At 45.5% G+C, this 16,200-nt stretch overlaps 1 protein-coding gene across 3 annotated transcripts in view; it reads right to left on the reverse strand.

The window, feature by feature from the left end:
• Window positions 1–4,382, reverse strand: part of LOC119863613 (aryl hydrocarbon receptor-like) — a 165,171-nt gene extending 160,789 nt beyond the window's left edge. For 2 of the 3 annotated variants that reach the window (XM_038422304.2, XM_043505752.1), the window contains exons 1-2: window positions 3,938–4,382; window positions 1,447–1,634 (exon numbers count right to left, since the gene is read on the reverse strand). In XM_038422304.2, the coding sequence (XP_038278232.1) occupies window positions 1,447–1,634; window positions 3,938–3,978 (229 nt within the window). In that variant the 5' untranslated portion in view covers window positions 3,979–4,382. The remainder of the gene's footprint in view (window positions 1–1,446; window positions 1,635–3,937) is intronic. The other variant, XM_043505753.1, reaches the window with a different exon arrangement.
• Between the last annotated feature and the right edge of the window lie 11,818 nt (window positions 4,383–16,200).

Consider the following 16,200-nt stretch of genomic DNA (forward strand, 5'->3'; position numbering starts at 1 on the left):
GCAGATCAGCGATCAGAAGAGAATAGGTTAATGCTGCCCTGAGCTGCTGCTCTTAGCAAAGGAGGGTGGCTTCCATTTTCAATAGAGTGGATCGCAGGTTGTTGGGATAGAGAGGACTAAGGAAGCTGTCCCATAGAATTGTGGGATACTTCCAACTGACTTCTGGGACCTGAGTCAAGTGGGGCTGCATCTACATGACAAAGCAATAGGGCTCAGATGCTGGGTTCCAGCTTAACTGGGATTCTAGGCCCAAGCCTTGGGTTAGCACAATTGCAGAGTAGACGCAAGGGGAGTTATGCTTGAGCCCAGGCCTTAAACATGGTCTTATGCTGCAGTGTAGACACACCCTAAGTAAACAAATGCATCAAAAACTACACTCATTTTGATCAGGAACTCTGACTTTAACAGGCAATGAACTGACTACTAAACTAGAGAAAGGTCGGGGAGGGAATATATTTTATTGGACCAACTTCTGTTGGTGGAAGGGACAAGCTTTTGAGCTCCACAGAGCTCTTCTTCAGGTCTGCAAAAGCACTCTGCGAAGCTTGAAAACATGTCCCTTTCACCAACAGAAGCTGGTCAATAAGATATTTACTTCCCCCATCTTGACTCTCTTATATCCTGTGGCCAACACAGCTATGATAACACTGCTCAATTAGATGCATCCTGAGCACTGAGATCTGGTATTATTAGTCTGCTATCTAGGCTTCATAATAGATTTGATTCCTCTTGTTCCAGTATATGTATTCTGAATGGGAACAGATTCTGCTCCTCCGAGCTCTTCGGCTCAAGAGATAAAAATTAGTACTGAAAAGCAAGAAGAGGACAAGCCCAGTTTGAAGACTATTGCGGCAGGAGATGTCATTGTACTGCAAAGGAATTACCATGCTGTTCTCAGAAATAGGGAGTGCTTCTCTCGCCAAAATTCAATCAAGCTAAAACACATCTGATCCTGGAGCTAACCGATTTTAGACAAGATTCCAGGTGCCATATTTCAAATAAAAGCCTAAATACAAAACAGATATAAGAGATCTGATGGAAGAGACCTGCTCGGTCTTCTGGGACTTCTGCTTTCCAATGCAGGAAAAAGCAGCACCAGATAAGCATGAAGTTTCAGAGGGCTTTTTATCTTCCTGGTGGCTTCCCTTAATATAAGTGTGAAGTGGCAGATCCACTTTACACTGTGTTGGTGGTGAAAGTCCATTTTAATGTCTGTAGGTGTGGGGGTGAGTGAAAGGTGCTGGCAACATGCAGGAATCAGATTTTCACAATAACCATTCCCTTATGCAATGAAATGATCTTCCTCTGCCAGCATGTTAACACACAGGGAGAGATTTCCCTGCAGTGCGCACTTTTCTGGTTCTGTTGCAGTGCTGAAGGGAAAATGGTGTATTTAATGGGAAAGGGCCCACTCCAGTCTCCCACCCTCCCGCAGTTTGCTCTTACTGTTGAAGAAGTTCTTGGCCCTGAGGTAGCTGATGCTGAGGCGCAGGATGGAGAGTTTATCCAGGGTAGAGATGACCTCTTCGGGGAAAGGCAACAAGCTAGCCAGCTGCTCCAGCTCCGAGTTCAGCCGATCCCTATGGCGCTTGGAGGGGTTCAACTTCACACCTTCTGGGGGTGGCAGCTTCACTCTGCCAGGGGGAGGAGCAAAGGCAGACACATCACAAACACACCTGCAGAGTTCACAGCACTCTCCAGCACACAGCAAGGGTGTGAGAGGGGACTATGACAATTGGCATCCCTGTGAGGGCTGCCAGACTGCCGACCTCCAGTCTTGATTTCTTAACAGAATGGGAGCTCTTACTTCAACCCCTTATTCATTCCTGCTATTAATATGCTTCTAGCATCGTGCACCCTGATCCTCAGATGAATAACATATGGCCCCTGCCCCCAAGTGCTTACAATTAAACCCTTTTCCTCAAAACAAGAATGAACTGCAGCTGTTCTTCATGACCCCAGTCAAAGACCTGCCAATAGTGGGGGGGGGAAGGGCAGAGCGAGGGCAGGGGCTTCAGAAGATGTTACTGAGCATGCTCAGTCTGTGTAAGCATGCTCAGTACAAGCAAAGCAACAAGGGGGGGCACGTGATCCTGCATGTCACCCCCTGCCCCCCCGACACATCACCTCTGATTTCAGTTGTTCCCGCCATCAGTCTACCAAACAGGCCAACCCTAACAATGGCCTCTGTTGGTTACTTGCCTTTCATTTACCCATGCAAAGGGCCATGGACTTTTTCCAAGGATATTTATCTATTTCATTTTAAACAAATGAATCCAGGTTCAAGAGGACACTTGCTCAATGCATGAGGTCGGGCGCCCTTCTTGCTTGCCTTCTGAATCTACTTTAGAAGCTTTACGACTTTCAACCTCTTCCCTTCCATATTTCAGCCTGCTTTCCTGGCTGCAAGGGAGCAAGTGTGAGAATGTGACTGGGCCATCCTTGGTCACAGAGTTCCAGCCATTCAGAGTTTATACTGGTCAAAAAGGCTTCATAGTTTTAATATATTTTAAAGATTTCTTTAAAACTTTAACTTTAACTAAACTTTTTAACTGAGTGTTAAAATTGGCCATTCATCCCAATGAATGGCTGCAAATCAACAGACAAACCATTTGTGCTGGTTAAATTAATAATTAGCTCATACTACATGATAACTAGTCCTTTATTTTAAGTGCACTGACATTTTAGTAAATTGTGTCTCTTGTACCTATTCCCTAACCATGGAAAAGCAAACGAAAATTGTTTTGGATGGTACACATGTGGGTAGAAAGCACAAACCTGAAGTTCATTGTAGCCTTCTGAAGATGTACCACATTATTTTATCAATTATAAAATAATTCGGAGTCTTACCTCAAGAAAAGGCAAGGGATAATCTGAAATCCACACACTTCAGTTACAAAAAGAACATTTGTTTTATTTTTAAGTCAATAAAATAACTAAGGCACCTCTTTTGATTCCAAATATCTGCCATGGTAACTTCTTTTAGGGCATGTTCACAGGATTTGAACTGATCAAGGGGACAACTTAAAAAGCTACCCTTTCCATCATTAATCTTTGGGAAGGTTATCAACTAAAAATAGGTCAGTCCTTGAAAGGACAACTATTGTTCACTAGTATCTTTTTCAAATGGAGGCTACTGATAATTTAAACAGAGCTCTTTATCATAACATGCCCCATGTGAAGTCTTTGAAATCTTTACATAAAACTTCCCAGACCAACTGTGGGTGATAGTTCTAGCCTATCTTGTAGGGAAGATGTGGCATTTGGTGCAATAGCCATATGTACGCAGACCATACAATATGCAAATATACGCAGATCATAGATTGTGCCTATGTTTTCAACAAATATCCTGCATAGGTTCTCATGAAAAGGACTTTTTTAAGGTTGGGGAGGGAGTTCATTGGCACCATTTTACCACGGCAATTTCACCGTGCTGGCATTGCATCACAGCGCCTCATCAGACTCAAACTCCGGCTTTTCCTCCTTGGCGAGGAACATCCGCCGCTGGTAAATACACATAGAAACCTAGTTTCAACCGCTGCCCAGCAGAAATCCGTAGCAGCGGAGCTAGGGAGCGATGAAATGAACGAGGGATTTCAAGAAAAAAGAAAAAAAGAGAGAGAAGGCTTGTGAATGCTGCAACGGGGGGAAAGTCCGCAGGAGGCACAGCGCCGGCAGCTCCGGGGCAGGCACTGGGGGGGGGCAGAGTCCTTTGGCAGGCGGGTTGGACTCATTCTCCCCCCAACCCAACACTTGCTCTGTCAAATGTTGGGAGCTAAAGGAGCAGAGTGCCGCCTGGGGAGCAATGCCACCTCGCCCCCACCCCGAACGTGCACCACAGCTCCAGACACCCACCTCCCCGCCGGCCCTGTGCTCCCTGCCAGGGGGCCAAGCCAGGGACGCAGGTTCGAGCCTCCCCCTCCGGCTCCCTACTTACGTCCTCTGCACGGGCTTCCTCCTCTTGCGCCCCGCGTACATTGTCCCTGTCTCCTCGCAGCCGCCTGCCTGCCGGCTCAGCACAGAAGGACCGGGGGACCCCGGCCCGCCGGCACCAGGCCACTCCGGGCAGCAGCCGGCTGCGCCTGGCTCAGCGCGCTGCGCCCAGGGGCCGTGCCAGCCGGGGGCGCATCTTCTCCACGGCCGGCTGCTGCTGAGCTCCGAGCCGTTGGCCCGGGGGCAAGGCAGCCCTAGCTCCGGGGCACCGCAGCCGCTTCGGGCTGGGCCGGGACTTTCGGGCTGCTCATCGCTGGGCAGGGCGCAGTCACGGTCGCTGCCGCCGGGCTGCAAAACTCCCTCGCCAGCCAGCCGCGCTTATGCCGCTGCTCCAAGCGGCCCCGCCTGGCGCCCCCTCCAAGTGCGCTCCCGGCGTCTAGCGCACCCAGCCGCCGCCGCAGCACCTTCGGCGACCCCAGTAGGCCAATGGGAGCGAGGAGAGAGCCGGCCGCCGGGCATCTCCTGGGAGCCGGGCTGCGCCTCCCTCTCCGCTGGGCAGGAGAGGAGGAGGAGGAGGGATGAAGGAATGAAGGCTCCTTGGCTCCTTGTGTGAGAAGAATTATAATCAAAACTCATACACCTGGCACACGATACTCATCAAGGAATCAGTACACCAGAATCCAGTGCCCTGGACCGCTCACTTCCTTTGAATAGACCTCAAAATCTTTTTATTTACTTATTATAATTATTATTATCATTATTGTTATTTTTTTGTTATTATTTTCTCTGGAGTCTAAACCTTGACTATGCCTTGACCAAGAAAGTTGGACCTTGACAAAAAATAATTGGCTACCCCTGTGGTAGGGGTTGGAGCCTGGAAACGGGTTCTCTGAGATCTGGGTCACTTGTGAGGAGATTCAGGTGGACATTGATAATATGAGGGACAGGAGGAAGAAAGCTGTGGCTTGAGGGCTGTTATGGATGTTTACTTCTGGGGGCCAGAGTGGAAATTCACAGGGATCTCAGGGTGGATCTCGAGTCCTGTAGAGATTCATCTGTCGTTTCATTGAACAGATTGGCCTCATCAAAAGAGAGGTATGGTTTGGTTTTGCATCAACTTCAGGAAGGTCAATGCAATTCGACACCTACCCAATACCAAGACTGGATAAGTTACTAGAACGGCTGAGACCAGCACTTCCAACTTCAGATCATGCCTTTCGGCTTCTGCAGGGCTGCTGCTACCTTCCAACGGCTTACGAATAAGATCTACAACCCCCACCATCAATATACAGCAGCTTACTTTGATGACATTGTCATCTACAGTTCACCTGGAAAGACCACCTAGAGTATATAAGGGCAGTGTTAAAACTCCTAAAGGAAACAGACCTTACGGCCAACCTGGTGAAATGTAATTTGGCTGTGAGTGCAGTAACCCGTGTGGGGTACTGTGTAGGAGGTAGCCTTGTGAAGCCAGTGGTTGATAAGGTGCAAGCCCTCACGAAGAGGCAAGTCAGACGTTTTCTTGGCCTTGCAGGATATTACTGGAGGTTTATCCCCAGATTCACCTCAGTTGTGGCCCCACTTATGGACCTCATAAAAGACAACAATCCTAAGAAGATCCATTGGGATAGGAAATGCATGGAAGCATTCAGCAAACTGAAAATATGACTATGCCGGGCACCTGTACTCTTCAGCCCCAATTTTTCTCAGGAATTCATACTACACACAGCTGCCTCAAATGTCAGTCTTGGTGCCATCCTCTCATAAGACGCTGAAGGAGAAAAACATCTGGTCCTATACAGTACCTAAGTAGGAAGTTATTCCCTAAGGAAAAGTCATACTCAATTATTGACAAGGAGGTATTAATTTTCCAATGGGTAGTAGATACCCTCAGGTATTACTTGTGTAGCCCCTTTTCTCTGATCACTGATTACATGCCTCTATGCTGGATTCAGACAATGGGGGATATGAACCCTCCTATGATGAGATAGTAGCTTGCACTATAACACTATAGTTTCCGAGTACAACACTGGGTGGGAAAGCACCACACAACTCCCAATTTCTTTTCACGGGAGATCAGGGATGGAGAACACCCAATCCCGAATGGCCTTTCAATCTTGAAGGGTGGGGTATGTGAAGGGACACATCCTCATTCTGATATGAAGGAAACTAACGAGCTCTTATGGGCCTGTTCCATGGTAACAAGATGCACCTTCAAAACTTATTCAGCCTGGAGGAGGAGGAGCTTAAAAGGGGGAATTTACCATAGGAAGGGGCAGTGATCCGGAATAAGGCTGCTCCACCCAAAGACTACTGGTTCTAGCCAAAAAGAGAACAGCCATGAGACGCACCACTCCCAAAACTGCTCTGACTGACAGGATAGCAGTATGCCCCTGGAAGAGTGGTAGAAGGTAAAGCCTGTGAAGGAGCAAGAGAAGCAATAGACTCTAGCAGATTAACGCCTTACAGCTGAATATCCAGGGGCTGTCTGAGAGACAGATCCTCCTCTTTTGCAAGGAAAAGGGAAGAGGAAGGAGTCAACCCTCTGCACATGTGCAGTTGTCTCAGAGAACTCCCCCAAGTGCTGCCAACTGGGGGAGAAAAGAAGGTAAACAACAGGGACCTGGGGTGGGGGGTGTCCAGGGATCCCCACCATCTCACAAGACAATACAAAACAATCCCTCTTGGCTCACTGCGGGGTGGGGCCACATGATGCTGTAGTGGGCCAAACCATTCTAGCTGGTCCCACGATGGCCTCATTTATTGGAAGGGATAGTCCCTGTGGCTGTAAGTCTGTAAGTCCAGGAGATGGTGTTGGGGGTCCTGGGCCTTCTCCAGTGGGATTTGCAAGTTATCGGCCACCCTTTGGAATAGATCTTGAAGAGAGGGTGGCATCTGGATGACCATGTTATCTGGTAATGAGAAGGCTCTGGTAAGATGTGGCGCTACTGACACTGCTTCTTCCTCCTCATACACTGATGGAACTGGCTGATGAGATGGGGAAGAATGGTAGGACCCTTGCGAAAGTTACGGGCGACTGCTATAAGGATCCCAGGGGCCCCAGTACGGCCAGAAGGAGGGATCTATTGGTTGTGGTGATCCCCACGGGAAATGACCAGGTGTCCCTGGGCAGGGCGGTGTTACAGTCAAGAGGACTGGGGTGCTGCAACTGTCTGTCTGGGCTCCTGCGCCTTCCCGTAGATATCGGTGGAGCTTTTGCATCTGACTCCTCTGAGTCTGAAGATGGTTCCACTGGAAATGGTGGCACTGTTGGTACTGAGATGCTCCTGTCTGATGGATCGGGATGGGGTCTCTCCTCTGACAGCAGCAACAGTTCGGCCTCCAGGCTAAGAACTTCCCTGAAAACTGCAGGGCCCAACAGAAGTGGAGATTGTGGGTCGGGGAGAAAGATCCTCTGGTGTCATAAAATTCTCAGTATGGCCCAGAGTCTGCGGAGTTCCCACTAAGGAACCAGAAGGACACACTTCATCCATCAGAGCTGGTCACTCTCTGAATTGCCGAGGCAGTACTGATCGTACATCCGGACCTGCACTCATGGATTGGACTGGCCTGTCTTTCTGACCTGTTACTGCACTCACTGTTGGAACTGATGGATCCCTTTTCTTCTTTGCCTTACCCTCCAGCCCAGGGGGCTTTGGCACCGGTTCCATGGGATCTGTACACAACGTCTCGCCTGACTGGGCATGGCTTGGGGAGCAAACATGTTCCTTGTGGGCAGTCAACAGCAGGGATCTGCCCTTACGCCCATGAGTGTGTTTCTTACTAGCATGGGGAGCCCAGTGTCCTGAGTTGTTGGGCTTTGATGCCAGCGGCTCTGCTCCATGGCTCATGCTTGGACGGGCATTGCTGGTCAGCTGAGGCCAAATTACAGGGAGGTCCCTCTGGCCTGGATTAAAGCAGGGCCTCAAAGCCTCTTCCATTAGGTGCTTCTTCAGCCTAAGCCCCTCCTTGGACCTCTCTGGTTCTGGGTGGGAAGGACACTTCTCAGACTATGCGCCTCACCCAGATGGTAGGGGAACCGTGGATGATTGTCGCTGATGGAAAAATAGCAGAGGCAGGAGATGCAGTTCTTGAAGCACAGGAACCTGGGCATAGTCCCCAAGACAAAGATGGTCCCTGACTTGGGGGAGGGCTTTACTAAGCTGTTCTAAACTATTTGACATACAACTAAGATTTCTAAACTACTTATTATAATAATAAGTAATTTATTTATAAATAAAAGATAATTATTTGCAGCAAATATGTACCATAACTCTTCTTGAGCTTGCAAGAGCAAAGGAGAACAAGATTCTGATTCAGGCCATGCAGCCAAAAGAGGGAACTGGAGAGGTGTCGACCTGCACTGCCCCTTATACCGTCGGTTGGGGAGCACGAGGGAAGATATTGTGCACATGCAGGTCATTGGACACTGCCTGGAAAAAATTCCAAACTCAGTCATGTGGCGCACATGCACACCCAACATTTGGAATATGCAAAGGGACCAGCATTCAAAGAAGAATTATAATTATGCTGGTATAATTATGCCAGTAATTTTCCCTGAGTAGACAAGCCCTGCATAAAATAGGACAATACAATCATGTTAGCTGAGTTGGGATCTTTGATCTTACAACTCGGCACCAAACTCACATTTCACATAATTCTCTGCACAGTACATCATGTCTGCTGCATGGACAAACTGGTACCCAGAGCCTCTCATGCAGAGCTCCATTTCTGTGTATCCCAGCACAACTTTACCTCTGTAAAATAAAACAAACAAAAAAGAAATAGAGTTCACAAAACTTTTAGGACCAAGAATGAATGCAGAACAGAGCTATGTCGGTCCATTAGCTAGGGTTTAACCTAATCTGTGCAGTTATCTGATAACAGGGAAAACTATGGTGAGTTTAGCCCACCTACAGTTATCCCTCCAACTGAGTGCATTTTCCATTCTGTGAAAAATTCTGGGATTTTTGGGAATTCTGGGAAAATGTTTCAGTCCCCAGTAGGATAAAACAAACCAAAGAAAAATCAACTCAAAATTTCTTGCAGAATGACTGCCCCAGCTGGGAAACTAGGCAACCTGCCTACCCAAAGAGCCAGCCTGCTGGGCTGTCCAGGTCCTCAGGGAGCTGCCCCAGACAGGAAACCGGCCTCCCAACTCCTTGGGGAGCCTGGGAGCTGGGGTCTGCCCAGCCAGCTACCCTGGATTGGGGATCCTGGAAGCCTGGGCTGTCAAGGAACTGCCAGCATATGAGCTGGGGTTTCTAGCCTCTCAGCTCCCATTCAGCCCAGCAGACTGGCTGCTGAAGAGCAGGACCTCTGAGCTGGTGTGTACCAAGTTTTGGATTGAACCCTGGCTGGGTTCTACTGGAATTTTGTCAAGTTCCTGCAGAATGTTTTGATTTCAACAAATCAGCATTTTCCAGCAGAAAAACGTTCCAGCCAAAAGGCTCCATCCAACTCTACTCACTGCTCACTTCACAAAAAAACAGTTGGGAAGAGTCATCTTCAGTACGTTCTTCCTGCACCTCTGTCTTTAGACCAATGGTGCTCAAACTTTCCCAGTTGTGCCCCCCTTACCAGTAATGGAATCTGTCTTTGCTCCCCCGCCACTATTACTGCACAGCCAAGACTCCCTCAGCAGAGGAGCTGGGGCTGGAGGCAGAGCTGGGGGCAGAACAGGGCTAGGAGAGAAGCTGGGGCTAGAGGCGGAGCTGGGGGAGGAGCTGGAGCGGAACTGGGGCGGAACTGGGGCTAGGAGAGGAGCTAGGGCTAGAGGCGGAGCTGGGGGTGGAACTGGGGTTAGGGGAGGAGCTGGGGCTAGAGGCGGAGCTGGGAGCAGAACTGGGGCTAGGGGAGGAGCTGGGGGGAGGAGCTGGGGCTAGAGGTGGAACTGGTCTGGGATGGCGGCAATGCCGGGATGTGGGTGGTGCAGGGGCTGGAGTGGAGATGGAGTTGAGGTTGGAGCAGAACTGTGGAGAGATCTGGCCTGGAGGCGGAGCTGGGCCTGGAGGCATGGTGTAGCAGGCCGACCCTTTGACAACTGCCACTGAGACAAGTGCATAGCAAAGTGGTTAAATTAGCCGCATGTTCGAGTCATTCAGACTAGCTGGAGAATAAAAACATAAGAATGGCCATACTGGGTCAGAGCAAAGGTCCATCCAGCCCAGTATCCTGTCTGCCGACAGTGGCTAATGCCAGATGCCCCAGGGGGAGTGAACCTAACAGATAATGATCAAGTGATCTCTCTCCTGCCATCCATCTCCACCTTCTGACAAACAGAGGCTAGAGACACCATTCCTTACTCATCCTGGACTTAACCTCCATGAATTTATCCAGTTCTCTTTTAAACCCTGTTATAATCCTAGCCTTCACAACCTCCTCAGGCAATGAGTTCCACAGGTTGATGGTGCGCTGTGTGAAGAACTTCCTTTTATTTGTTTTAAACCTGCTGCCCATTAATTTCATTTGGTGGCCCCTAATTCTTATATTGTGGGAACAAGTAAATAACATTTTCGTATTCACTTTCTCCACACCATTCATGATTTTATATACCTCTATCATATCCCCCCTTAGTCTCCTCTTTTTCAAGATGAAAAGTCCTAGCCTCTTTAATCTCTCCTCATATGGAACCTGTTCCAACCCCCTAATCATTTTAGTTGCCTTTTTCTAATGCCAGTATATCTTTTTTGAGATGAGGAGACCACATCTGTACACAGTATTCAAGATGTGGGTGTACCATGGATTTATATAAGGGCAATAAGATATTGTCCGTCTTATTCTCTATCCCTTTTTTAATGATTCCTAACAGCCTGTTTGCTTTTTTGATTGCCACTGCACATTGCGTGGACATCTTCAGAGAACTATCCACCATGACTCCAAGATCTCTTTCCTGGTTAGTTGTAGCTAAATTAGCCCCCATCATATTGTATGTATAGTTGGGGTTATTTTTTCCAATGTGCATTACTTTACATTTATCCACATTAAATTTCATTTGCCATTTTGTTGCACAATCACTTAGTTTTGTGAGATCTTTTTGAAGTTCTTCACAGTCTGCTTTGGTCTTGACTATCTTGAGCAGTTTAGTATCATCTGCAAATTTTGCCCCTTCACTGTTTACCCCTTTCTCCAGATCATTAATGAATAAGTTGAATAGGATTGGTCCTAGGACTGACCCTTGGGGCACACCACTAGTTACCCCTCTCCATTCTGAAAATTTACCATATATTCCTACCCTTTGTTTCCTGTCTTTTAACCAGTTCTCAATCCATGAAAGGATCTTCCCTCTTATCCCATGACCACTTAATTTATGTAAGAGCCTTTGGTGAAGGACTGTGTCAAAGGCTTTCTGGAAATCTAATTACACTATGTCCACTAGATCCCCCTTGTCCACATGTTTGTTGACCTCCTCAAAGAACTCTAATAGATTAGTAAGACATGATCTCCTTTTACAGAAACCATGTTGACTTTTGCCCAACAATTTTTGTTCTTCTATGTGTCTGACAATTTTATTCTTTAACTGTTGTTTCAGCTAATTTGCCCGGTACTGATCATTTTAATTGCCAGGATCACCTCTCAAGCCCTTTTTAAATATTGGCGTTACATTAGCTATCTTCCAGTCATTGGGTACAGAAGCTGATTTAAAGGACAGGTTACAAACCAGTTAATAGTTCTGCAATTTCACATTAGAGTTCTTTCAGAACTCTTGGGTGAATGCCATCTGGTCCCGGTGACTTGTTACTGTTAAGTTTATCAATTAATTCCAAAACCTCCTCTAATGACATTTCAATCTGTGACAATTCCTCAGATTTGTCACCTACAAAGGACAGCTCAGGTTTGGGAATCTCCCTAACATCCTCAGCCGAGAAGACTGAAGCAAAGAATTCATTTAGTTTCTCCACAATGACTTTATCATCTTTAAGTGCTCTTTTTGTATCTCAATTGTCCAGAGGCCCCACTGGTTGTTTAGCAGGCTTCCTGCTTCTGCCGTACTTTAGAAACATTTCGTTATTACCTTTTGAGTTTTTGGCTAGCTGTTCTTCAGATTCCTTTTTGGCTTTTCTTATTACATTTTTACACTTAATTTGGCAGTGTTTATGCTCCTTTCTATTTACCTCACTATGATTTAACTTCCACTTTTTAAAAGATGTCTTTTTATCTCTCACTGCTTCTTTTACATGGTTGTTAAGCCATGAAGGCTCTGAAAGTGGGATTATAATTTTATGACTTGTATTACTGTGGCATTCAAAGCCAGAGGCCACCTGGTTGGGAAGCATTCCCACCAGAAAGGAGAAAACAGTCTCCTGGACCTCGTACAAGGGACACATGGACTGAATCCATCAGGCTATGCAAAATATAAAACGACTTTCAAACCAGGGTGCATGAGGATTTCCTCCCATGCCTCCTGGAAATCAAACAGACTCTTCCATTTAATGAATCTCTCCCCTTCTCCCACTGCTTAGGCCATGGTGGAGAGCATTCATGAAGTTCAGTTTGGGTGGCTTTTAGGGTTACTTTTTAATTCAGCATCAAAGAATTAACAGTTTCAGCTGAAAGCCAACGGATAGCAACAGAAAAATAAAAATAAACATTCCAAACACTACCTGATTTCCCTGCTGGCACCATGTTCAATTGGTGTGTGGGTGAGAAAGAGAGAGAGAGAATTGCTAACAAATAAACAAAATATTTGTCTATGTTTATGTTGGGAAACATAATAGGCACTAAGATTGGAGCTGGCATTTCACAAACTACAGAAAAAAAAGAAAAAAATCTGACTGAGGTTGTTGCCTTTTTCCAGCTGAGATGAAATAGACGGCTTATTTCAGACACTGACAAGGGGAAAAAAATATGTTACCTTTGGATAGTGCTTTTATAACCACATTGTGGCAGGAAACAAAATATATTTTTCAGAAGAAGGAATTGTGTAAAGAGAATATACATGTATACTCCATATAATTGCTAACTTTAAGGCTTCATTGTACACCCTTATTTCTGTCCCTTTATGCATATGTGTTACAACACCGTCTTTAATGACATAACCATGTTGTTTTTCTCAAATAATGCCCTGGGGGAAATCCTGGCCTCGTTGAAGTCAATGGGAGTTTTGCTACTGACTTCAATGAGCCATGATTTCACTCTGTAAGTATGAAGGTAACACATCTGCATTTGGATTTGAAATGCTGCCATAGAATCATAGGGAGGGACCTCAGGAGGTCATCTAGTCCAACCTCCTGCTCAAAGCAGGACCAATCCCCAATTTTTGCCCCAGATCCCTAAATGGCCCCCTCAAGGATTGAATTCACAATGCTGGGTTTACCAGGCCAATGCTCAAGACACTGAGCTATCCCCCATTCCTTAACTGCAATTCTGGGGATGGCTGAGTTCACCCTGAAGCCCACTGAGCTGGGCTACAAACACACCAGCAAATGTTCATTATTATTCTGCTTTACTTAACAGACCTGCTTTGCTGGTGCCCTACACCTGACCTAGGTCATTTCCACCAGTGCAAAGCATGCACACTCACTTTGCACAGGAAAACGATGAATCTGGCACAATGTGCAGCAAGTGAAGTGCAGTTTAATGCTATAATTACATACTTTTAAATTCTATAGCAGTGATACTCGGACCTCAGTGCTTCCAGAGCCAAATTAGCCATCAACATTACCCTAAAGAGCCACAATAGTGTGAACTCATCATTTTATTTACCTATTTAAACAGTATGAGAGGGAAATATTTAGTGTGTGTGGGTATACATACACACACACACATTTATATACATATTTATTTTAGGGCTGTCAAGCAATTAAAAAAATTTGTCACGATTAATTGCACTATTAAACAATAATAGAATACCATTTATTTAAATATTTTTGAATGTTTTCTACATTTTCAAATATATTGATTTCAATTTCAACACAGAATACAAAGTGTACAGTACTCACTTTATATTTATTTTTGATTACAAGTATTTACACTGTAAAAAAACAAAAGAAATAGTATATTTCAATTCACCTAATATAAGTACTGTAGGGCAATCTCTTTATCATGAAAGTTGAACTTACAAATGTAGAATTATGTACAAAAAAACTGCATTCAAAAATAAAACAATGTAAAATTTTAGAGCCTGCAAGTCCACTCAGTCCTTCTTGTTCAGAGAATTTTGTTTACATTTTCAGGAGATAATGCTGCCTGTTTCTTTACAATGTGACCTGAAAGCAAGAACAGGGTGTTCTCATGGCACTGTTATAGCCGGCGTTGCAAGATATTTACATGCCAGATGCGCTAAAGATACATATGTTCCTTTATGCTTCAATCACCATTCCAGGGGACATGCGCTCATGCTGAGGACTGGTTCATGCTGAGGACTCCATAACATGTTCATTTTCATTATCTGAGTCAGACGCCATCAGCAGAAGGTTGATTTTCCTTTTTTGGTGGTTCAGGTTCTGTAGTTTCCGCATCAGAGTGTTGCTCTTTTAGGACTTCTGAAAGCAAGCTCCACACCTTATTCCACTCAGATTTTGGAAAGCACTTCAGATTCTTAAACCTTAGGTCGAGCACTGTAGCTGTCTTTAGAAATCTCATACTCGTTCCTTCTTTGCGTTTTGTGAAATCTGCAGTGAAAGTGTTCTTAAAATGAACATGTGCTGGGTCATCATCTGAGACTGCTATAACATGAACTATATGGCAGAATTCAGAGTAGCAGCCGTGTTAGTCTGTATTCGCAAAAAGAAAAGGAGTACTTGTGGCACCTTAGAGACTAACAAATTTATTTGAGCATAAGCTTTCGTGAGCTACAGCTCACTTCATCAGATGCAGTGAGCTGTAGCTCACGAAAGCTTATGCTCTAATAAATTTGTTAGTCTCTAAGGTGCCACAAGTACTCCTTTTCTTTATATGGCAGAATGCGGGTAAAACAGAGCAGGGGGTATATAATTATCCCCCAAGGAATTCAATCACAAATTTAATTAACACATTCTTTTTTTAATGAGCATCATCAGCATGGAAGCATGTCCTCTGGAATGGTGGCTGAACCATGAAGGGGCATACGAATGTTTAACATATCTGTCACATAAATGCCTTGCAATGCTGGCTACAAACATGCCATGCAAATGCCTGTTCTCAATTTCTAGTGACATGGTAAATAAGAAGAAAGCAGCATTATCTCCTGTAAAAGTAATCAAACTTGTTTGTCTTACTGATTGGCTGAAGAAGAAGTAGGACTGAGTGGACTTGTATGCTCTGAAATTTTACATTGTTTTGTTTTTGAGTGCAGTTATGTAAAAAAAGAAATCTATATTTGTAAGTTTAACTTTCATGACAAAGAGATTGCACAACAGTACTTGTATGAGGTGAATTGAAAAATACTATTTCTTTTAAAGAAAAGGAGTACTTGTGGCACCTTAGAGACTAACCCTCTTAAGATAAGGAGGAGAAAGACAAGAACTTGGGATGACATGTTCAGCAGGCCAGTGCTACATCAGACCATAAGCACAGAGGATAAACACTGGAGGATAAACACTGCAGACAGCCTGGAGAAGGAAAGAGTGGAGAGGAGGAAGACCCAGGAATCTCAGCAGGAAAAGGAGAGGGAGAGGCAGCAGGCCACAATGGAGCTTCTCTGGTAGCAAACACACATGCTGCAGACATTTGTGGACCTACAGATTCAACAATTCCCAGGCTCGCCTCCCTCTACAGTCCATGGAGAATTCCACTGCAGCACCTCCCTACATCCCCACCCCTGCAATATTCCACATGCTATCAGAAGCCGTTGCACTACTCCTCTTCCCCCATGGACATTAAAGACAACCACAGCTTCAGATACGTTGACCTATGAAAGCCACGGTTGGTGTGTGGATAGCTGAAATGGACATGAATGTTCTTTCCCTTTCATAAATTCTGTTCTATTAATGTATTAAGTATCTGATTACTTGCTTTAAAATTGCAGGGGTGGGTGGGTTTTTTTTGCACTGATTTCATTACAGAATAACATTCTATTATTTGGAATGTAATTCATCTTTATTAGTTCACAACATCTGCTGCAGAGTGCCTAGCAGTTCTGAAAGCACCCACTTACTTGTTACTGTACAGTGTGACACAACGCGTAGGAAGAGTGACCAACAAAAATAATAGGTCATTGACAGTGCTGTATTCACACATGGTCACCAAGCACCACACAATTCCTAACAGGCTCCAAAACAGCAGAGCCAGGTAAAGCACAGAACATCAAAATGTGTTACCGAGGGTCACTGCTAAAGTGGTCTTTCA

Source organism: Dermochelys coriacea, chromosome 11 (genome assembly GCF_009764565.3).
Source record: "Dermochelys coriacea isolate rDerCor1 chromosome 11, rDerCor1.pri.v4, whole genome shotgun sequence".
Classification (NCBI taxonomy): Eukaryota; Metazoa; Chordata; order Testudines; family Dermochelyidae; genus Dermochelys; species Dermochelys coriacea.